Source organism: Leuresthes tenuis, unplaced genomic scaffold, assembly GCF_036924035.1.
Source record: "Leuresthes tenuis unplaced genomic scaffold, fLeuTen1.0.hap1 SCAF_6, whole genome shotgun sequence".
Lineage (NCBI taxonomy): Eukaryota > Metazoa > Chordata > Actinopteri > Atheriniformes > Atherinopsidae > Leuresthes > Leuresthes tenuis.
The window spans coordinates 8,200,925-8,225,813 of record NW_027325360.1 but is presented as its reverse complement, the minus strand read 5'-3'; the positions used below and the strand labels follow the sequence as shown (position 1 = coordinate 8,225,813).

The 24,889-nt window shown below is 38.1% G+C and overlaps 3 protein-coding genes across 5 annotated transcripts in view; 2 read left to right on the top strand and 1 right to left on the bottom strand.

The window, feature by feature from the left end:
- The window catches only part of hspb8 (heat shock protein b8), a 480,000-nt gene that overhangs the window by 139,342 nt on the left and 315,769 nt on the right, over positions 1-24,889 (top strand). The gene's annotated exons all lie outside the window — the stretch shown is intronic.
- The window catches only part of ksr2 (kinase suppressor of ras 2), a 116,636-nt gene that overhangs the window by 48,926 nt on the left and 42,821 nt on the right, over positions 1-24,889 (bottom strand). For all 3 annotated transcript variants that reach the window (XM_072387428.1, XM_072387427.1, XM_072387429.1), the window contains one exon: positions 16,931-17,103. In XM_072387428.1, the coding sequence (XP_072243529.1) occupies positions 16,931-17,103 (173 nt within the window). The remainder of the gene's footprint in view (positions 1-16,930; positions 17,104-24,889) is intronic.
- Positions 1-24,889, top strand: part of fbxo21 (F-box protein 21) — a 286,959-nt gene that overhangs the window by 220,497 nt on the left and 41,573 nt on the right. The window lies entirely within an intron of this gene.

The window sequence follows — 24,889 nt, the reverse complement described above, 5'->3', positions numbered from 1 at the left end:
GCCAACAGTCTATAGTACAGTTATTAAATTATCAATTGCAGTTTCAGTTCAAATTTTTTTTTGTTTAAAATGACTAAAATTGCTTTAAAATAACTCTGTTAATAAAAACAACTAAAAATTTTGTTTAATTTTACAGTAATTTCATGGTATCAAAGTTCATATCACACAAGCTAGCAAGTCTTGATTAATTTATTTGTAAATGTTCTTTAACATGAATTCCTGAAGATGAATTGTGAAGTTCTGATGAGAGCAAGAAAGAAATCTTTGGTCCAGTCTTTTATTTGGTGAGAGCCCAGCCAATTTCATTAAATGATTAAATGATTACAAGGCTGCAAGTAATCACCAGCTGCTGAGAATGATAATGTCATGGCTCTGGTGCCATACAACATTTCCTGGTTCCTGAAACTCCCTTCCTCCTGTCCTCCTCCATTCTCTCCAGAGGCTTGGTGTCTTCTCTCTGCACTCCGATGCAGTGCTGAATTACACTTAATCATCCCAATAACTTAATATAAAGGGGAACTGAAATCATCTGCTTCTTGTCAGCTCTTTTGGTAACTGGCAGATGACTGAACTTGTAAGCAGGGTGCTTAGAGTTATTAATCATCCTCTGTGTGCCTGTGTGCTGCTGACGTTAGACAATTTTTGAGGATCCGGCCTCTCCCCAAACAGTTGATGGCATTTGTTTGTGTCAGTAAGTGCCCATGAGAGAGCCCATGTTCATCGACAACCACTAAAAAAAGAAAAATTAAAGTTTATAAGAAGTTTTATGTTTGCCCTCCAAAGTTTTCTTTCTCAGAATTAAACATAAATTGTACTTCATCTTGTTTATTCTGTCAGCATTTCTAAGTTGTATTTTTCTACAAAAGTATGTGAGTATATTTACTGTAATTTATTATTACTATAAAAGGTAGTTTAGTCTATGTAGATTCAGACTGGTATTCAAAGAAGTCACATGTAGTATTTCAAGGTCTGTGTGGATGAATATGATCTAAAATATCAGACAAGTCCAAGAAGTGGGTTAAGACAACCAAATAAATAAAATCAAGAGTCTGGACTCAACAAAGCCATACTCAGACAGACGGTGTACAAATTCATGCTCATTGTTTCCTTTTCCAGGATTGGTTGACCAACAAAGATTGCTATAAGTGGTGTGTAATTGCTCATTAAAAATAACTGAGAAAACCAGGCCACCTTCTTAGCAACTATAGGCTTTTCCAACAAAAAATTAGCATACATGAGGTCACTGTTAGGAAAATATCAAACAATGATCCATGTGTCAGGGAAAAAAATTCACAGTTCTCCAAAGATGACATTGTTGCAAATTTGCAATTTGATAAAAATGACTTGGGTGTGGAAAACTGTTTTGTGTAGGTATGATACCAAAATATAACTTGTCCCATACATGAAACACAGCGATTGTAGTGTCATGGTTTGTGATTGATTTGCTGAATCTGGACAACAACAGGTGGCCATCATTAGAGAAACAACAAATCCTGAACTAAAGAAGCAAAGGTGAGAAGTATATGAAGAGAAAGTGAGTTATGCACAAAGACACTGACCCAAATTACACAAGATATTCTTGTAAAGAATTGTGAAAAATAAGACAGTTGACAGTAAGCCAACGTAAGTTTATTGGAAGAAGATAGGTTGAACAAGCAGTTAATTTAAGGAGACAATCGGTCTCCAAAAAAAAAAAAAAGGGCTACAAATTCCTCCAAGTTGAAACACAGGAGTTATGGAAAGTATTAAGTTGTACTTATTGCTACATACGAGGGTGACTTAACAACAAAGATTCCCTTACTTTGGCATATGATACTGGGTAATTCCTATCCCTCAATAAATGACAAGGCATGTGTGTTTTAATCAGTTTAAATGGGTAACCAGTTCCAACACTGGTGCGAAAACCTAAAGATGTTTTAGGTCACATTTATACAGAAATGCCAGCTCAGGCTTTTTTGTACCACTGGCTCACTTAATTTTCATAAGGACGTATGTGGGAAAAAAACGACCAAGGGACATGTTGTAATCAGAGCTGTCCATCTTCAGTTCATCAGCAAGGAAACCATCTTTATACTGTAGGCCTCTACTGTTGTAAAAAAAATATGAATGGCATGAGGAGTATGAAAACTGCACACAACTTTGCTTTGCTTGGCTGCAGAGTAAACAGCTACTGTTCTGCTGCTCAACGATAGCTTGCTGTTGTGTTTAACTGCACTTGTCATGTTGAAACAAAGCAGCATCTGCACCAAGATTAATTCAAACCCTGGATCTTGCGTAAAGCAGTTTAGCTGGTGTTGCCTTTGCTGTGTTGAAATTCATTAGATTTTAGAAATACTACATTTCTCTTCTTGATGTAGTGGAGCATTGCAGAGCTGTTATAAACATACACAAACAATCTACATAAAAATAAAAATAAAAGCACATCGAGCTATTGTATGTGTCCACGATACCACGTTTGACATCTAGTCACATGACTAAAGCAGTGACGATTACGGAGATGATATAGAAACGTACAAAAACATGCAAAACAAGAACTAGGGTGTGCTGCACTTTCAATATACAAGTGTGCTATCGTTTGTGTGACAGATGAGCCTGTCGGAGCTGTGTAACCCCAAGGCGCCAGACAACAGTGTCCTCCTCCATCTTCTCTGATTGGGCTCAGCCTAATTAAGCTGGGACCATCCTTCCCCCTCCTACACTTGCTTGTCAGATGACACATATCAGGCCACGGGGGTTGAGAATATCTGTATGTGGTCGTGCTTATTTTGTGCAGGTTCAAAAGAGAAATGTAACAACACTTAAAAAAAAGGAATACATGTTCCTGTCTCTGTGTGGGTTAAACAGAGTGGTTGCAAGTAGATATATGGACACTGCTTGAGTCTGGGAACCTATTTAGAGTCAAATCTAGTTTAAATCAGACTGAGTTGCCTCTCAAACTGATTGACTGCATGCTCAACATTGCAATTCCTCATGGAGGATAATTTTACAGCAAGTAAAAGAGAAAAGAGGTGACAATCAAAAAGCCATAACACCTATACAATATATATATATATAAAAATCTCACAGAAATTCACTCATTCTCACTGTCACTACTTTCACCAAGCCTTCTCACCCACGTCTACACTCACCATCCTAAGAATCATTAAAGTTGTGCAGCTCAATTGGCAAAATGAAACACTTAGGCAGTTTGGATAAAGGCTTCAATCAAATGGTTGAATGCAATCAGCGGCACACACAACTGGCACAAGAGATGATAATAATTAGAGATAATCAATAGATTAAGACTAGAAAGCAAAATAAACAGAGCAAAAAGCAAAACTCAAAAGCACACTTTAGATGAGAAGCTTAAGCAAATATGCCTAGATAAGAGTCTGACTGAATGATATACACATAGTGGACTGTGCAGAGTAGCAGAAAATGTCAACAGGACTGTAAAATTAACGCGGAGGCGTACACTGCACAATGTGCAGCTTTATTTTACATGAGTTCTATACAGTATATGTTACAGGCTGTGCACACCATACTCTCATCATTCCTCATCCATGTGTTTAATGAGTTTATCCACTCTGTGAATTGAACAAATATTTGTTTGGAGTGGCTGCAAGACACAAACTAACACAAGGGTAGAAATAGACATTTTTTTTATTTCTGTTCCTGCATGAGGGGATAAAAAACTGCTCCGATGAACAAGAGACAAAGCCAGGTTGCACAGTTGCTATGGCAACAACTGCACGCCAATCAGCCTTTTTGCAGAATATTGTGCTGTCATCTCTGACAAGCAAGAACACACTCACACATGCGCATTTACAAATGACACAAAATCTCTGTGATAAACAGACAATACCAATCACAGCAATAAAAAAATAGCAATTATCCTTGATGAAACAAATCTCTCCAGCCTGCCTTTTAGATAGTGGGAGTCTTTTAACACTGTCGGTTTAAGTGTGCCAGTGAGACGGAGGGAGGAGAGATGGGAGAACAGATGATGCCTGCAGGCCTCATGGCTCAGAAGAGACTTCCTCAGTTGAGCAAATCAAGTGGCTTGCAGCATGGAGACGAGTGAAGTGACCATCGGGCAGAACAGGCTTTGGTGAAGATGCTACGGGGAGCTTGCGAGTCAGATAAAACACCCACAGGCAGCCATTTTAACAGGTGTATAGCTCTTGGACAACAATGACAACAACAAAAAATACACAGACAACCACACACCAATGGTGGCAAAGCTACAATGCAAGGTGCTTGACAAATATCATTCAGAGCTACACAAGGTTCAGTGTCCTACCCAAGGACACCACACTGTGTGGGGGAAATGGAGATTAAACCGCCAGTCCTGTGATTATATAACAACCTTCAAAATTAAATAAAAATTTAATTAAAAAAAAATCTATTTAAGCCAAAGGAAAATTATATTGTTGCAGTAATTATTTTTCCCTATTAAAAAACTTCAAGAACATTCATTATGAATGGTTATTGGCAGGAATGAACTGTATTGTTCTGTGTTGCAGTGGAGCAGAAAAAGCCTCTGACTGAACACACTTTGCTGTTTCAACACAATGTTTATATAGTTGATGTTAAGTGTTGTTCGTTATGTTCACTAACTTGTGCACATACTTTTCAGTTACTGAGCTCCTTGCACTTTTTAAATTTAAACCTACAAAGGTTATGGATGCCATTGCACCCATTAAGGTGAAGGTCATTTCTAGTAAGAAATTATCTCTGTGATGACACACCATGTCAGTCTTGTCAACTTATCTTCAGGTTTGAGATATAGACTTTGCATTTAGAATTTAGAATTGAGAAACGCAAAACAGTTATTTTCTGACGTTATTACCAGTAATTACCTTTTTCTCTTCATCTGAGTGCTAAAGACAGATAAGCTAGAGGAGAGGCAGAGGTCTCAATGTGTCTTAATACGGGGGGAGATGTTGGTGAAGCTCTGTCTTTCTGTGTCCTCCTGAATGCTCCAAGCAATTTGACATTCTCCATCAGTATCGAGAAGGCGTGACCTGAACCTCCTACACCTGTTCCTCTGTCTTGCTTCTACTCGACATCCACGGCATTTCCTCTTGAAATTGTCAGGGATTTGAGGTATTTTTTTTCTGGTTTCATTTGACAATTGGAGAGCTCAATTAGGTGCTCAGATTTTTAAATGACTTTTGTGTTGGCATGGTAACTCATCTGCTCCCCACAAAATAACTGCAAATCAAAATGCTTTCTTCTCCCAATTTTTAAACCATGATTGTGAAACCACTACCTTTTAGAAGTGGGGACAAACACTTCTATTTCACAATTCTGATTAGAGAATATCAAAATCCAAGTTTTTCCACAGCACCCAACCATGCTCATTAGAATTTGCATTTTGATAACCTGTTCTGTTTCTTCATATCGAATCAAGATACAGATTACAAAGGGATGCTTCAGCAGAACAAGTTGTACTCTGTTAGTCAAAGCATATAGCTTTATTAGCTTGTTGAAATCTAACAAAATCTGTTGGTTACACCAACATGCAGGATATCTATATCAATAATACATATATTTTGTTTTGTTGAGCTGTCGGTATGATCATCAGGACTGTTTGCTGTCAAATAGCAGCAGAGATGTCGATACAACAAGCAGTATTGTTTATAAAGACTTGGGTCTGATGTGACATTCTTATCGTCCATCTAAAACAACCAACATGGCAACTATTGACCAGCCCCCCTCGTAATTTACTGTTTTTTATGACCTCATCTGCAGGGTTTCATTTGTTGGAGTGAGAGCTGGATGGGAGAGCTCTGCACCAGATGGAGAATAAATTAAGTCCCAATTGCAAAACCTTTACCATCTGGAGAACAGTTTTTCTTTTGTGGTGGCCTGATGCTGCAAGACAAGGTGATAAAATACAACCTCAGTACATATTTTTTTAACAATTGTGTTTGTTTTTCGTTCTTTTCTTAATCTATCTCTAAAAAATTAAATAAAAATAAACACAGGTCATAGGTTATTTTTTTCTTATCTGCCTTCTAGTTGCTCACACAAAAAAGCTGAATAATTCCCCCATGCATGAGTCAACATGTCAACATTCATACCTATGGAGTGATGGTAGAATGCCAATAATTTGCATAAAACAGTACATCCTTACTGAAATGCTGCATTGATATCAGGCTGAACTGGTCTTCTCAGGTGGCTATTTTTCCTCACCCTGATTCAGAATTTATTTAAAGCCATTATCTATCTGCCAATTCTCAAAGGGGCCTCCATTGTGGCACCACATTTGGTTGCTAGGAAACCTGTGATGCAACTGCAAATCATTTATGCAAGGTTAAGAAGAGTGCATGACGTCACTGGAACACATGCAGAAATATAAAAGAGTGAGTTGTGCACGAAGTGTTTGAAGAACATTTAAGCCATTTATATCCACAAGCACACACTTGCAGACTCCCACACTCTCTTCCTCCCTCTTTCTCTCCATTTTACACGTACACACATTAGTTTTGGAGCAGGTGTGTGAGTTGGTTGAATGCCAGAGCTGGTACTGGATCTCCAAGTGGACGCAAGGCATCATCGCAAGCTGGGGTGTCTGTCTAATCCAACTGTGTGGGCAAAACAGCTTGAGGCACAAGAGGTAAGCTACACAAAGTAAAAATGTTTCTGTGGCCACCATAACATTTGACACTGGACTAACAACGATTTAGCATAACACCTGCAGCAAGAGCACAATTCACAAAACTGACTAATTGACAACGGGGGGAGCAAAAAAACATAACAGTCATTAGCAGGCAACTTTATTGGTTACTCTAAGAAGGTAGTAAACTAATCTTAAGAACAACTTTCCTAACAGAGCACTTCGCTCCCAAACTGCAGGTTTGCTTGTTGTTCCCAGAGTTTCTAAAAATAGAATGGGAGGTAGAGCCTTCAGTTATCAGGCCCCTCTCTTGTGGAATAAACTGCCAGTAAATGTCCGGGAAGCAGACACCCTTTCCACTTTTAGGATTAGGCTTAAAACTTTCCTTTTTGATAAAGCTTATAGTTAGGGATGGCTCAGGTAATCCTGAAACATCCCATAGTTAAGCTGCTATAGGCTTAGACTACCGGGGGGCCTCATCTGTCATTTCCTCACTTTGCTCTGTTTTTCCCCCTGTTTAATTTCTCAAATGATATTATGTACATGTGACATTATTGTGGTTATTAACTTGTGTTAATAACAAAGATGCAGATCTGGCACTAACAAAGAAATCTTGGAATTCAGTGCAGGTGAGGTAACTGACCAACTAGAACCATTTTAGTATCTCACTGAAGTGTAATCAGAAAACACAAATAATTATATTCCATACAAGTGTGCCAACTCAAATGTTTTGTTATTGCGCTTGTCACTTTCTGAAGATGAGACGTATTAACAACAATTTATTTTGCCTGTTCATCCCCTCCAAATCTGAAATGCATTCACATTTATGCAAAATACTGTGCATAGGTCAGAGTTTCCACACTGAAAAGAAGTATTATATCATGACTGTACGCTATATCTATCTGGACTGAACGAAAACGATGGCAATTCACACAGCAACTGTCCTGAATTTTAAATCAACTGCTCGCTCTACTGTAAGCTATGTTGCATTTTATAATACAGCGAGTTGTGGATGATTGACTGAACACAGACATGAAGCTGTCGCACAAGCTCACTCGGCAAACACATACACACTACTTGGCCTAATCAGCCATGTGTGGGGCCTTTTTAAGATGTATTCACTGGAGATTAGATGGCAAATCTGGCAAATGTGTGTAATTCATTGTTAACGATAAGAAAGTCATAAAGACTCAACATCAGCACACAAAATCCACTACTGTGTCTACCGTTTTCAAACAAAACTATTTGGAACCATCAGCCAAAGAGCACCTGAGCAAATACGAACTACTGTATTATTTTTTTGAAAAATCGTCATATCACCAGACAATCGCAAACAGTATATTCTGGAGTGAAGTCAAACAAACTCTCAGGACAGCACTGATGGCTCAGCTTTGACTGGGCACTGACTCATGCCGAGCAGACGGCGTGTGGTCTTGGTCACTTCGGCCAGTATTGTGGATCCTCTGTGTGTTTGGTTACACACGACTTGAGGGATAAGTGGTAATGCTGTTGGCTGGAGGGCACTGACGTATGAGATGGAAAACACCGTAATCCCAAACATAGACCCGGGAAGGATGTTTATCCTGGCTGACCGACTGCAAACACACTTATTCGCGTGCTCACACAAGCATTTCAATACAAACACACATCTGCCATTCCTAAAATAAGGACCGGAGACATTCTATTTTGCCCCTTAAGTTGTTTACAAGTAAACACAATGTGCAGTGAGTGTTCAGATGTTTCTTCTGTTTCTGTATGGTAAAGCATTTTCTTGTCACGCACACACCTTGTAACAACTATATTCAACTGAAAACGGTAAACACTTCAACATCTGGTTAACAATCTAAAAAGAATAGTGCCAAACTATCAGTGATTTAGGTGGCTAGTTGAACATTGAAGTTATGACAGAATAGACCACCTGCATTTTTGGGGAAAGGGTTCTGTTAATTAAACAGAGAAATCACCAAAATTGTTTAACCTAACGTACAGAGAAAGGGGCCTGTGTATGTTTCGCCAATACTTTCTCATTCCAGATATCCACATATTAAGGCTTGGTTAAGAGACCATCCCTTTACCATCCCTTTTCCTCTGCAGCTGAGTTTTGCTAGTTAGATTTCTGCAGGAGTAACTGACTGATAACTCCAACAGCTGTTGAGTGGAAATATAATTGTGCAGTGCTTAGATATCAACAAATAACACATCACGTGCAATCAAAGTTAAAAAAAAAAAAAAAAAAAACTTTGGGAAACTGTAAATTGTTAAAAACAGAAGGCAATTATTTTGAAATGATATAAACCAATCTCCTATTTCCTATTCTTATTTACAATAGGATATTAAAAAAAACAAAAACATATCAAATGTTGAAAGTGAGACATTTCACTATTTCATGAAAAATATTCGCTCATCTTGAATTTTAGGTAGCAACTGTCAGGATCGAGAAAGGTAGGACCCAGATGCAGCTCTCTTAGTTCACAAAAAAAGTTTATTTACAAAAAAGGGAGCAGGAAAAAAAGGCGCGGCAGAGCCGGATCAAAAAACACTTAACTGTGGAAAGGGACTATGACAAAAACAAGACTATAAATAAACACTATGACTATGATTAACTTAACAAGGCTACGACAAAACAAGACTATGAGGCAGGTAACCAAACTTAGCTTTGGTGACGAAGCATGGAGGGATTGTGAGGATTCTGCAGTGACTCAAAGTAAACCAGGAAGCTAAATACTGTGAAGGGAGTGATCAGTGACATGAGGTGCAGCTTTGAACAATTAGACAGGTGACGTGAGTGAACTGAATGTGACAGGGGAAAAACATGGCTAGAACAAAACATGGTTAAACATAAACTGTGACATGAAAAACTGAGCAGATTGTGACAGCAACGTGTCACAAAAAAGTTGCCACGGGAACATTTAACCACTGTGTAGTATTCCTTCATCTGTAAACATCTAGGAACTGAAGAGACCAGTTGCTGGACCTTTGGGAGAGGAATGTTGTCCCATTCTTGGCTGATATAGAATTCTAGCCACTCAATATCCTGGGTCTACTTTGTCATATTTTGCATCAAATGATGCCCAAAATGTTTCCAGTTGAAAGATGGAATAGATGCAGTATGCAGTTCAGCATCGTATTGCGGAAATATGCTAAAAGACTGTATGGTTGGAAGAATATGTTGCTCTAGAAACTTGTATGTACCTTTCAGCATTGATGGTGCCGTTCCAGAAGCCCAAGTTGCCAGTTCCATTGGTACTATTGCAGCCCCACACCATCAGAGATACAGGCTCAGGAACTGAGCACTGATAACAAGCCAGGTGGTTCCTCTCTTGTTTAGTGCACAGGATGCAGCATCCATTATTTCCAAAAAAGCTTTTTTTCCAACCACAGAACAGTTTTTTTTTTTACTTTGCCTCAGTTCATTTTAAATGAGCTTTGGCCTGGAGAAGACAGCTGTGTCTGGATCATGGAACATGTCTTCTTTCTTAATGATGGAGCTTTAACCTGTATTTGTGGATGGCACGGTGAGCTTGTGTTCATAGACAATGATTTTTGGAAGTGTGCCTGAGGCCATGCAGCGATTTTCCATGAGATTGTTGTTGTCATGGCTGATCCAATCTGATTTTCGACAATGTCCCTTGAGCACATAAGTCTCTCCCACATTCTTGGAATTTTTCTATAATGTTATGTATTGTGGATCACAAAATTTTACAATGACAGTCTTTACATTTCAGAGACTTCACCTCTCTGAAGTGCTTCTTTTAGATCCAATCATTTAATGACTTGTTGTATTTTGGTGTTAAGGGTGTTGATGAAGGACTCAAATGCAGACCAGCAGATGACCAGATGACAACAGGAGACTGAAGGTGAACTCAACTAATTTGTTCCTTAGCAAAGAAAAAATGTGGTCGAACCGAAAATGAAAACAAACTGCAGATTAAACAAAAACCAAACTGTAGACAAAACATGCAGAGACAAGACTAATCAGAAACTAGAAACATGAACTGGAATGGCAAGGATCTGACAACGGCTACGGAAACCCAGGGAGTTTAAATACAGAGGAGAACTGATTAGTGAATAATAAAACAGCTGCGACAACACAGGTGAATAGTGGAGCTAGTGACCTAAACATGAACACTGAGGAAACAATGACTGAGTATATGAAACAAGGAACAAAAGAGAACTGAGAAGACAAAACTAGCTGGCCAAAAGTAACAAAGACAAACCATGAATGTAACTATAAAAGACAACTAAAGACTGGACTAAATACAGACCACAGAAACCTGAAAACAAACCAATATCTCAACGCCATAAACTGAGCTAAAACAAAAAATGGCCAAAAACAAGAACAGAGACTATGAACAAAAAGACAAATCAAGACTAGAGAAATGAAAACAGAATAAATGCCAAGAAAAACAAATGACTAAATAACTGATAAAAACAAAAAGAAAAACCTGAAAAATAAAACCAAAGCAAAATCCACAAACCCTGACACACATTACCAAGTACCTAGTTAGTTACAACATGTTTCTCTGTTTCTTTTTAGTTCCACTAACTTTTCCAGCCTTTTGTTTATTGTGATGCGTTCCTGCCAACAAATTCATCCATCCATCCATTTACTATATGTATATACACTGTATATACATATACTCATTCTGTTTGCAAAGTGCTTTCTGAAAGACAATTATTGGTCTGCTCTCTTTGGGAAGTGCCCTGAGATTACATTGTCTTGTGATATGGTTCTGTATAAATACAACTGAACAGAGACTCTTTCATTTTGACTCAGTATGTCTGTACATATTTTCCTTTCTGGCAATGTAACTCTATGTACTTTATGAAAAGAATTTGTAATATCTATGTTTTTTCAACCGCTGAACCTCATCCATATTGAATGCACTCATTTGATCATTTGCTGTCCAATTGAGTCACACAGTTCAGTTGATGTTGTAATATGATTTACAGTCAGGAGTATGCATTGGCTGCTTTATTTTAAAACTGTATGTGTCGGTTTCCTGCCTGACTTCTTACTCAGCTCATCTGCTCTGTGCAGCCTGAAGTGACCACAGTAAAAAAAAAAAAATAATAATAATAAAAGGCCACAGCTCATCTAGGGGGATCAGAAGAACTGTCAAAATAGTCAATCAACTGAAGAGACTAAAGTAATTCTTATATTTCGTTGCCAGGTTTAATTTCTTCTAAATTCAGTTTGGCTATAGGAAAATAAACAACCTAAAGAAAAATGCATGTAAGCCTTTAGCCCTAAAACAATTAGCCCTTCTAACAGTCTAACAGCTTGAAATTACGCCTGCATAAATGTCTGGAATTAGACTCTTCCAGTCACCTTGAAGCAATTTATGGGGCTGTATGACTCCTTCATAGCTGTTCACAGTGGATGGCTTATTTTGGATTGTGGGTCTACAGAAAGGTTTCCAAACAATCTGTGAAAATAACTATAGCTATCATTGCTTTCTACTACAGCAGAATGAAACGGACAAAAGAGCATGTGTCCTGGATGTAGGCGTGGAGAGAGGACCCGAATGCAGATTATAAATGAAAACTTGATTTATTAAAAAAACTGTAACACAAAACGCGGCTGAGCCAGAATACCAAACAACAAAAACTGATCAAACCAAAACCGATATAAGACCTGACTGGACACAACAAAACAAGAACTAGTTTAGAATGAGTAAACATGAAGCGTGACGGTGAGGATCTGACAATGAGTGAACCACAACCAGGAGTTTAAATGTAGAGGAGGGTGATTAGTGAGTGAAGGCAGCTGAGGTGAAACACAGGTGAAGGGAGTGGAGCTGATTACCAGACCAGAGGGAACTGAGGAAAAAGGTGTAGACATGGCAAAGCTAAAGACTAGACAGAAACATAAAATGCAGAATTCATAAGAATAATATCCATGCTATAGCCCTGAGCAAACTGTTAACCTGGACAAATCATCTTTGTGGGATTTCAGTTTGAACTCCAATAACCTGGAGGTGAAAACATCTAAATAAATTAAGTTCTGTTATCATTATGTTCATCTTCATGATAAACCTTTATATCTTTATCTTTCATATTTATTTACATGACTTACCATCTCTATCCAGGTAAGAGTTACAAATAGGTATCCCAAAGCCAAGCTTCCTCTTTTTTTTATTTGAATTTCTTTCTCTTCCTCAGCAGTCTCAAGTGCAAATTCTATTCAACCCCCACTATCCAACACTTCTGCATTGCAGAGCTTTTGCTTCACATCTTTCACAAGCAGAAAATATTTCACAAGTTAAAATTGTAGTTGTGGCATACGGACATACCATAACATGAAGATTCACTCCTGATGCCATGACACACGAGCTGCACTCATTTTAGATTAACAGGAGCAAACCCTCAGTGAGAGCACTCCCTAAATGATTTCCCAAGATTTGGATAAAGGTTTAATTCACTAATTAAAATAATTCCAAAGATAGCCACATAACATTAAATCAGCATGCCAAATAATGACACTGAAATACACAGTTTCCCTATGTCCACCAAACATATTGAAAACTGATGGGTTGGTAAAGAATTCATTGCTGGCACAGTGAAGCAATGTGTGACAAGGACCGGGAAATAAAATCACCACCAAGAAAATGATCAATTAAAAAACCAAAAAGGTAGACAGATCAATACAGTATTTCAGCTAGACAAGTTTCTGGCCCAGCAATGACACAACTGGTTTGTAGATTAGAAAGTTTTGAGGAAATCATAAAGAGATGTTGATGATTCACCCTGCATTTTCTAAAGTTTCAATTATACGCTGAGCCTACGCAACACGGTCCCTGATCAGGACATTAGGCCTGATGCATCAGGGCAGATGGAGCCCAGATGGAATTACTGGTATGCACAAGTAAATGGCATACAAGAAGGAACTCTATGTATGTTTACTTTTCCAAGTGAGCCTATATCTGGGTGATTACCAGCCACTCATCAATCATGTTTTTCTTCTTAGAATGAGATGTTGTCAGCAGATGTGTAAGCAGACCACAATGCATTTTTTTCTGACATTTGACAACAGCTAAAATAATGAATATGTCATTAATTGAAGACAAAACGAGTGATACTTTACTTTGATCAAAATCTCCAATTATGAGGCGAGATACCTGAAAAGCAGATTTTCAAACCATTTCAAATTTTGAAAAAAAGACCAATAATCCAAAATGGTCACAAAATGGGCGTTTTTATCACAGACAACTTCCAAGTTCTCAAAAGTAAGAGCTTTGAGTGTCTTGCATTAAATATAATTTTGCTCTAAATGAGACCATGCCAAGATGACAATCAGCCACTCAACAACCATATTTTCCTCTGAGAATGAAACATGTGAGCTGTGAATGTGAAAGCATTCTAATCCAACACAACTACCTTTATTCCTTGACATTTGACAACAGTCAAAAGAATGACTTGGACTTCGCTTAACGCATGAGACTTGACTTTCATCAATAAGTCACGTAGAGTTCTCTGTCTCAGCAACAGTGCTGAAATCAGCAGCACTGACAACTGAACTACATTATTACATAAAATTATTCTCAGGATACACCTGAAAAAGGTAAGCTTGGCTTTCATGTTTCAAATTAAAAGGCAAAAATCTAAACTGTCGGATATCCAATAATTCCATATTATATTAAGTTGAATAACCTTAGACTCCTTTCTAGTATGAAAATCCTATTACACTTATAATTTTTCCCTTTTTTCCTGGGTCAGAAAATCCACTAACAGCAGCTAACACTGACCTTTTAAGGGCATTTGGAAAATGTTTCTACATTTAGTCCTGTGTCAAATGGGCCTGTAGTAGTATTTGAGCAGCAATAACTCCACATCCAAAGCAAATAGTTTATAAATTATATCACCAACCCAAGTATGTACATGTAAAAGAGTTTTACAGAAGCACATTGTAAGTAATGTAATTTATGTGATTGTTTTGCAATAATTTCTTTTTTTTTCATTTTCTGACTGTTTTTTTGTTTTTTTTTAATAATTCTTATTGGTTCATTTGTCTTTGAAGGACCAGCAAAATGATAAATCTCTCCGCTAAATATAAATTACAGGCTTTTTTGAAAAAAACCTTTCTGGAAGGTGTTACTAGTAAACTTGTTGACTCTGGTTTGGGCTCTGTATTACAACACCTAACTGAGCTGCTGCTCTCTGCAAACTGAAATTAGTGTTTAAGTTCTTTATAGGTGATATAATTTGTGTCACCTACATACAAGTACCAAGTGTCATGTTTATGGCGGAAGCAGAACAAAATGCAGGACTGAGAAGGAAGAGGTGAAGACAGACGATAGTCTCTGAGTCTTTTAATCAGTCCAACAGATGAATGGATAAAGGTAACAGCAGAGAATCCACTGGGAAAAACACAGGCAACGCAAAAAGGAGAAACAAGGAAAAACTGAAAGGCAGGAGTATGTGTGTATACAGAGCAATGAGGTAGTTGGATACAGGTGAGAGTTACTCAGCAACACAAACCTAGTGTAACACAGGAAAGCAAGTAATACTCAACGGAACAAACTAGGGGGAAAACTCTACAAAATAAAACAGGAATTAATGATAACTCAAAAATCCAAGGACCACAACAACCAGGAATTTGTAAGCTTTGTAAGTATTGTTAATGGTACAGTTTGTTGTTTTCTGACGTAATTTTGGATTATTTTCTCACACTATATGTGGGCATTTCCATGCCTTTTAAGGTGGTTGAGTCACAATATTAACTTTGAGTGAGATGCAATAAAATATCCTCTTTTTTTTCTTTTTCATGAAGTTTTTTATGAGCAGTCAGTGTTTTACCCGAAGCAGAAAGCAGTCAGAGTGCTCTTACTTTAAAAAATCATATGGCCTCCTGATGGAAATGCGTGACGTAAAAATGACGAAAAAATGCACAAAACAATCACTGGTCGGTCATCATTGATTGTGGATACTATGTCGTTCACATACGGGCAACAGCCCAAGATTTTACTTCAAGGGTTCTAATACAAAAACGTAAAGCCGTGTGGTGAAGAAAGACAACAAGAATAAACATTGGTGTCAATGTTTGTATGTTTGTCTTCTCTTGAATAAATTCATAATGCAGCGAGGTAGTGGCTGGACAGGATTTGAAGTTATTTCTCTCTAACTTGACCACTCGATACCAATAATTATTACACACTGTTAATTTAAGTCTATAACTGTGTCTTAAGCCTTTATTATATCTCCCGAGGCTTCTCCTTTTGCTTCCAAAAGAAGTTAAAAAAGAAGAAAATGACATCTTTAAAAAAAAAAACAGATTTGGGTTTACTTTGAGAATTTTGGTCCTATTTAAATAGATAGTTAAAACACTGAGCTCAATGATTCTAAATGCAGGTCCACAAATCATTGCTGACATCGTGGTGGCTATCTCCATCTATCTTGTCAAGTCTATGTTTTATACAGGGAAAGTGCAAATACACAGAAGGAAATAGTCCATCTTACCAAGGGAGACAGTTAACACAGGTTCTTGCAATGTCTGTATCTGTCTTTTTAATATTTCAAGTGTTTTTTTCTTTCTTTTGTTATTGTCTCCGTCTCGTGCATATAATGAGTGATTATTCCATGTCATGCCTCTAACAACAAATATTCATGGTTGTGCCCCTCATACCAGTTAATTATGTCGGCAACTATTCCCAACACTAAGTGATGACCATGCATCACTCCTTTCAGTGACAAGGCTTCCATTACTATCAGTTTCTCTGCCTTCCCCCATATCCTCCTCAATCTAATGGCTTCCGCTGTTTGTCCATAATACTTCAGACAATAAGACTGTCAGTGTGCAACAAAACACCATCTCCGGTCATTATGGCACGGCTTGATTCTTCATGTGTTGCATTTTCCAACTGAGCTGTACCTAAGTCTTTCCAACAAAGTAAATTGCAGTACTAAGAGCAATTTAAGAGTCCTTTGGCCAGATGCCATGTCACTCTGTCACAACGATAACCAAAAACTGGTTATAAAAAGGTGTTAAAGCTGTTTTCTTATGAACATAAGAAAAATACAAAGATTCACTGCCTATGGGGTCAGAATACTTTATCTTTCAATAAATCATAAAAAGTAATTTTGGGTTACAAATGCAGATGATCTCTCAACAAAAGTGAAGTTTTCAAGCTCAGAGTGAAATACACTTTGTGACTTGACCTGGCTGGGAGCAGAATGATATCCCAGAAATGAAACATTGCTGGTGAACTAAATAAGCAGATTTAAGATGGGATTAGAATATGAATGAGATATATTAAAGGCATTTGAAGAATCTAATTTCATGAGAGCCTGTGTGTGAACTGATTAAAAAAAGATGAGTTCACTTACTTGCAGAGGGCGTTTCTGCGTGGACAGGAGGTGTAGAGGGGATGAACGAAGGAAAGAAGAAGGATCTCAGAGATCGTTCTGTGTGGAGGGGCGAGCGCTGCGTGGGCAGATTCTCACAGCTGCCCACACTGCTGTGGATCTTAAGGTTCAAGGGCTTGGTCTTCTTCTTGGCTCTGAAGGGAAAACACGAGAAGAAAATAAAAATAACGAGGTTGAGGGATGGGACTGTGTTTACTCTGAAGAATGAATTCATAGAAGAAACTTCCTGTCAAAGCTTTTGATTGTATATACAGTCAAACACAAGTCAGTCATGTGAAAAGGTTAAATTTTAAGGTTTTTGACACACTGCCAAGGCAGCGTGTCAGCACAAACACCTCATACCAAGTGTCAAGCACAATGGTGGAGAGTGATGAACATACTCTTGTTTTGCAGCCACAGGACCTGGGCGCTTTGTCCGTCATGAACTCCTAAAATATTCTGAAGTCAAATGTGAGGCCATCTGTAGGACAGCTAAAGCTTGGCTTAAACAGGGTCATGCAACAGGACAATGACCCCAAACACAGCAGCAAATCTACAACAGAATGTCTTATAAAGAAAAGAATCAAGGTGTTGCATTGGTCCACTCAAAATCCGGACCTCAATCTGATTAAAATAGGAGCTATGATGGACTATGAGAGACTGATAATGTCATACTGATAATAAATACACTTATTTTTTTAAACAAGTAATGACACGGTGTAATTTGTCACATGTTGTTGATCAGGGTTTGTATTTAACTAATTTCTAGACTGGCTAAGGATCAGATAATTATGAATGTCATCTTGACACATAACATCTAAGAATTTAAGGATCTACTTTTTTTTCTACTTGACTGTAGGAGATGTCATGTTTGCTATTTCTCCACCCAGAGCAGTCCATATACTTGAGTACTATATATGACTGCTTTTAGGGTAAACATTTTTTGCTTCTACCACGACCAATCATTAGTATTCTCTCCCTCTAACTCCTGAAGGGGCATAAAATTCATTCTAAAGAACAAAGCAAGCAAAGACAAAGCCACAAAAGTGCATCGACAAAAAATTGCTGTAGCAATGTGATTAAGAGCACCCTGCAAAACAGACTAATGGGAAGCCCTTTTGTACATTTAGATCAAGGATTAACTATGTATTTTTCTGTCCCTGAGGGGCAAGTTGTTGTGCAGTAACCACAAGCTCAATCAAATAATCATCGTTACAAAAGAAATCAACAGAAAACAGATTCAAATGTTTTTTTAAAAATCACAGAGAGTTATGGATCTTTTTTTCTGTTGTTGTTTTGACTCTCATCAACTTTGATTGTGGCAGTACTCCCATAACTGACCAGAATAGGCTTTTTTTTTTTCAAATCAAGCACAAGCTTGGATATAATAGTTCAGTCATTAAAGCTGCTCACTCCCCAGATCATCGCGGTAGTGAGGTAATTCTGGACCAAGTGAACTGTGACATATCTTGGACTCATTGCCAAGAGAAACATGAAAGTTGACGGCAGTACGTCTGTTGTGTTACAGTTCAGACTGTTCTCGCCACTTATTTACTTATTTATTATCTTTTGGGATCAAAACAAGAGCAGCAGTGAAGCCAGGGGCCTGTTCTATGAAGCGAGATTAGTGGATTATCCGGCTGTCTTGGGTATTTATTCGTGTTTTTCTGTATCGCAAAGCTGGCACAGTTAATAGAAGGGGATTGTCATGGTAACGTATGCTGCATAGCCAACCTGTTCCAGCAAAGGTTAACTTCAGAGAATCAGATCAAAACCTGCACATCTCCACTCAAACCACTGGAAAATGAAAAATAGAGTCATCATTCCTCCAGGATCCTAAATACATTAGAATCTATTAAATCACTGCAGCTCAGGATAACAGGAGGTGACTTTGTGGTTATAATTGGAAATGAAAAGTACAACCTCCATTGTCCTTCATTAGAAACATAATCCACACACTGTTAATTAGCTCTCCGTCGGTTATAAATGCAAATTTTCAATCACATAGAGCCATCAACTTATTTATATCCACGAGTTCTTCTCATCTAAGTTTGGTTTACTTTTAACTTTTTAATAATATTTTGCTTATCAGGAGTCACAAGAGCAAAATGTATGCTGCACTACTGAATAAATTTACTAAAACTAAACATTTTTATTAAATGGTTAGAATGACACTTTATGGTAAAAGTATTCATATTTGAAAAACTTTTGGATCAACATACTCTCTCTTTGAGCAAAACTGAATGGTAGTGATAGTTTAGGGAAGTTTACTAAATTTTGTAAGACACAGTATAGACACTGAAAAATACCAAATGGTAGAGCGGGACATAGAATGGTTGGTGGGCTTATAACCTATACAGCCTTAACAACTTCATACTCTATTTGAAATGTTAAATACATGGATGTAATGATCTTACTTGTTATCAAGAGTTCTCTTCTCCAACAGATGAACAACCCCATAGCGTCATAGAATGAGTCAGATTTAAGGGAGACAGTTGATAACTGGCTTTGTGATACCAATTATCCCAGGACTACAATGTTAGGCTCAGTCAAGCCAGGTCCCCCAAGAGAAAGACAGACTAAACCTTTTTTTAAAAGGCTTTTTATTATGAATATATCTCGAGAGGAGGTGAGGCATCCATTAACAATATGGTTTACACTTACTCTTAATATTAAAGTGTTGTCCAGTCAAGTTACAGTGATATACAGTCAATATACTGCCAGTGGAAGTTAATACTACATAAAGGTCAGATGATGTGACACTTAACATGATGAATTTAGTGCTCATTGCTCATTTAAAAGGCTGATCTTCAACAATGTCCAGCTTCTTATTGTGAACACAGCTGCAGCAGCTCTGCCTGGCTGTCGAGGTTGAACTGCACGTTGATATGTTTATCATTTGAGTTTACGCTATTGCTGCTGTGATACAAGCTGTGCCACACATGTATCAAGATTTAGAGCCATTTGAACCTCCCGCTATTCCTATATGACAGATGACAACACCTCAGAAACTGAGGAATAACCTACAGCAATTTAAATACAATGTTCGGACAGCAAAACCCACACTGTGAACACACACTGCGGCTGCTGTGTGAAGTCAATCTTACAAACTTGTATCACTGCCATGAACTTAACAACCAAAGAACAAACACGCCTGCAGCCTCGGTCACAGTGACAGCTATCCCATGGCTCTAGTCATGATGAAAGCGGCAGACTGTCTCAACCGGCCTCAGCAGGGGTCAGTGAGTGAGCTGGAGAACCAGCACCTCTAAAAGTGAGGACTTATTGCTTAGAATTGTTCATCTGAGAATGAACTGACTCACTCTGTAGTTAATACTAAACTCGAGCCTTCAGGGCTAAAAAAAAAGAAGCTAATGCTGGTGCGCCAACAGCGGCAGTTCCATCAATGGCCACTTGAGGCTTTCAAGCAGAACTAAACATCCTTTTAAAATTGTATTAAAGAAACTGTTTTTTGTAAAGGTTTTTGTTGCTTCTCAAAGTGTTTATCAAGGTAACACTACACCTACTGCGAGATCACAAAAAAGTGCTGCAAGGTAACATAACATAAAGGCTATTTAGCAATACATATATAGCATTATTTTGCAAAAGGCAGCCTTGATTACAGTCTACTGTTTTTAAAGAGGAGCTGCACTGTTTGTTTTTAACTGCTACTGTTTGCAGTGCTGCGCTGAATTATATTATTCTTGAGATTTTTTTTTTAAGATTTTGTGGCTGATTCATGCAGATTATTCTGCAATAAACAATGGATAAAATATGACAGAAATGAAAGGTAACACTGAAATATATAAACATGAATTTTATTTGTGTTAAGCCATCCTACTGAAAAAAAATATTTTATACTGTTCTGTTCTAAACAGAAGAAGGGGAAAATTAAGGCTAACAATTTAGCCACAACGTGTTATGTTCTGTTGAGGAACTGAACTATCAGCTACTAGAGTCGGCTTATCATTGGTCAGATCAGTGGCCTACTGGTAAGTTAAAGTTGTTCCTGACTTCTCAGTAGTCTTTTTTGGTTAAATTTCTTATAAAATTCATTATATTATTATCAGACCACATCCTCAAAGCTCACAATGCATTCCATAGCTTTGTCATCAAGTTGAGCAACATCAGATTCCTACTTCTGTAAAAGGATGAATGAGCAATGCACAGACTCCTGCAAACAAGAAAAACAGTGATAGAGGTCAGAACAGTGCATAGAAAATGTGCCAGAAAAACAAGAAACATAAACTCCTGTAGAGAGGATCCATAAACAAGTAGTACATCTCAAAATCAACAACAGAAACAAAAGCAGCTTAATGGATGAGAAGATATAAGGGCCAATGTTTGATGGCCAAATGCACTCAATCCTGAAAGCAACAGGTGAAAAACTTACAAAAACCATAACAGTTTTTTCTATGTCAAGAGTTCTGACTTATTATGCAAAGTGAAAGTCATAAAGTGCTCGCAAAAGAATTCTTCCTCCTATGTCCTCCACTCCCTTTACTGAGTCATGCAATTAGACCTCTAAACCAGCCCAGCACTTCACTCCCATCTCCTGCAATAAGGAAGCAGCCTGCAGGTTATCGCTTCTCCGTCATAGAGCTTTTGTCAGCTATTCTGATTAGCCCACTTTATACAGTTTGAATCGAAATGAAACCATTCATCTCCCTGCATGCATGCCTTTATCCTCTCCCCGAATAATTTGTGGATGCGCAGTGAGGGAAAAGGGAAAATGAATGTAGAGAAGGCAGAGGATTCCCACTTTTGGGTTATGAAAACGCTGCTGTTGGTGAAGGCAGGCAGAGAGGGGTCGGGCAGGGGACTTTCAGCTCTGCAGTTGTTAAAGCCTCTATTCAGACTTTCTACTCAGCATATGAAAAGTTCAAGCAAAAATAAACTTAAAAAATACATAAAAGACAGAAGATGAGGGAGGTGGGTGACTTCCCAAGTGTCAAGAGAAATCAGCATAGGTGTGAATAGTCGAGTTGTCCTTTGATGTAGTCTAGAAGTGAACATCATGATGCATCACTCTCAAATGGAAATCAGTGCATGTTTGTGTCACATTTCAGGGAATATTTTTAGGTCCTTTACTCCCTTCAGGTCTTCTGTGTTCAGTTAACAGGAATTTTTTTTTTTTCAGTGTCTCACGCAGGTTTTTCCACAGCTTTAGTTTATATTTCCCTTTTGTGTTACGCTGTAGTACTTGTTCATTAGCTGGTATCTGGTAAGATATTGTGTTCCCTCCAATTACATAATTGTATGATGTGCTGTAGTCTCTGACAGGTAAACTGCATCTATTTTAGCACAGCTGATGAACTGTTCGAGTTTCATATGCATTATGTCATCAGCCCTATTTTAAAAAATGACAGGAATCCTGCTCATTGTGAAGTGTGCAGAGTACAAAAAATAAACAACTTTTGTACACAAGAACAACATCCATCAACATTGAAACTCTGTCATTCTTTGATTTCTGGTTTCGCAAACCCCATAATGTGGGATGGAAACTTTATTTTGTATTTCCTTGATGGTTTACACTTCAGAAGGATGAGATTTGCACTTCACAATGAGCAAGCAACAGAAAAAATAAGAGCCTGACATTCATGCACATACGCATTCATCCACCCACTCTCTCCACATCCACTTTTCCCACACTTGCAGAGACACTAATTACAGTGACACTTTCAAGTAAAAGTTTCATTTGATCAAGGACAGAGGTGAGAGCAGGAGAGCAGTGATCCTTCAATGACACTTTCCCTGTACGTTCTGCCACATCAGGAGGATTATAAAAAGGCAGGGTCATGAATATTGTAAGCCTAACTATCTAGCAGTTGCTCACTACACAAATGGCATATCTCTACAATAACCCTGTGATACTGCAATTCATCTTCTCTGTCTAATTAACACTTGTGCCTATCTTGTTGAATAAATCACTTGCAGAAGTCCACATACCTCCACTTTTTACATCTGAAACATGCAAGAGAGCTCTGCAGAGACCCTCATGGCACTCTGTTGCTTTTTATGCAAATGGAACTGTGGAACAATATCTCTCGCAGCCACTGCTCTGTGCTGCTTTAATAAAGTTGGTAGAAAAAAATTAAATAAAGTTGGCTAGAATAATGATTACAGCTGAGAATTACACAGAGCCCTTTGAGCAGTTTCAGCCAAAGCAGGTGCTGCTGCTTTTCAGAAGTCTGCGGCATCGAGCTTCCGTTGAATAAAAGCTGTCAGTCTGGCAGATCAGCTTTTTAAGAGGTGTCCTAATGCTGTGTTGTTAAACCAGCGACAGTTGTAGTTTAAAGGGAATTCGACGTTACTGAATGATTAGTAATACTTGTTCTCAATTTATTTTGGAAAATTGCAAATATAGATTTACACACATATATGTGTAATATGCAGTGATTTAGATATTATTTCTCTGAAATATATTTTGATATAGTTGTAGTTCTCTTTGCAGTATGAGACAGTCTGCTTGATAATTGGTGTAGACTGATATGATTTGGCAGCATGCATTGTTGTCTCCCAGAGTTTATAATCTCATGTCACCAGGTGTTCCAAAAGCGTATGCTCTGGGAATTCAAGAGCATTGCTAAAAATATGCCAGGCGGGGTAAAATACAAACTGTCAAACAATCAAACAGGTGGTAAATAATATCTCCAGGTTAGCCAAACTCATGCTGAAGAGAGAACAGTGGTGAGCTGTGACTCTTCATTGTTAGTATTTGTCAAAGTGTAGGAATGAACTACATGCCATCTGCATGTACACAACGTTATTTTGAGAAACGAAAATTACCAAAATTTCAAATGTTAAGCTTCAGTTTATCACCAGATGTTTTTACCTCTAGAATTATCTAGACTGTTTCAAATCTATCAGACATTACACTCCGACCATTTGATATCATATATTTTTCTATTTTACATACCCTAAATATGAAGACAGCAGCTAGAAGGTCAAAGCATCAAAGAGGGATTCAGTTTGTTGCCTGTAAAAGCAGGCACTAAATACAAACATGGTGAATATGTAACCATGAAACACCATCTTTAAATAAAAATGTCTCATGGACACAGTGAGAGGCCTTTCTGAGAGTGCTGTTGATGTCTCAGAAAGATCACCTTTTGAGAAAGATGCATGATAACGCACAGGTAGGAAACAAAAAGTGCTCTCCCTCTTTCCTTCACATGTTATCTTCTCTTTAACTCTGTGCATCTCCTACTGTCATACGTGTTCATTCAGTACACTGTCAGAGGCCAGGGGAGGAACAGGGCTCTCGGTGGGGATTCGAAATGGGTGTGTGTGATGGACTGAACAGTGAACACGAAGCTAAAGGGACAGGAAGGCACTGAAGGCAAAGCAAGAAGGACAGAAACAAGGGACTGAAAGCGAGAGCAAGCCGGTGTGAGGGACAGAAAATAAGAGGGGGACGGAGAGATAATCTACATGAGATAGATCAGTGGTTTGAGACAGTGGAGACGGGGCAGAGAAGATACAAGCTGACAGGAATGCAGGTTGTGACATGTTTTTTCAGAATGTATGAGCATGAACAAATGATAGGAATGAGGAACGCTTGTTTGTGTCTTCCATACTGATTTGTTATCTGCTTGATTAAAGAAAAACAATAGCTGTTTTCCAGAATAGAGTTCAATGAACTCTACTGTACTTACCTTATTGGTCCAAGAAAACTTGTATGGGGACTTGTAGAAAATCCCGAAACTGGTTTTGGCCTCTTATCTTATCGCTTTGTAAATTAAATGTACCGTGTCTGGGTTCTATGCTGTCGATTAAATTTAACGAAAATGCTAATATTTCAACAGATTTGATCCACTTTGGTCAAAACTGATTGTGGGTAATCTTAATTAGAAGGTCTGAGGATGGAGGATGGAGGGCTGTTGAGACATGAAAAACCCTCCTGTTCTAAGGCCCTCTACTTAAAAACATTCTTAACAG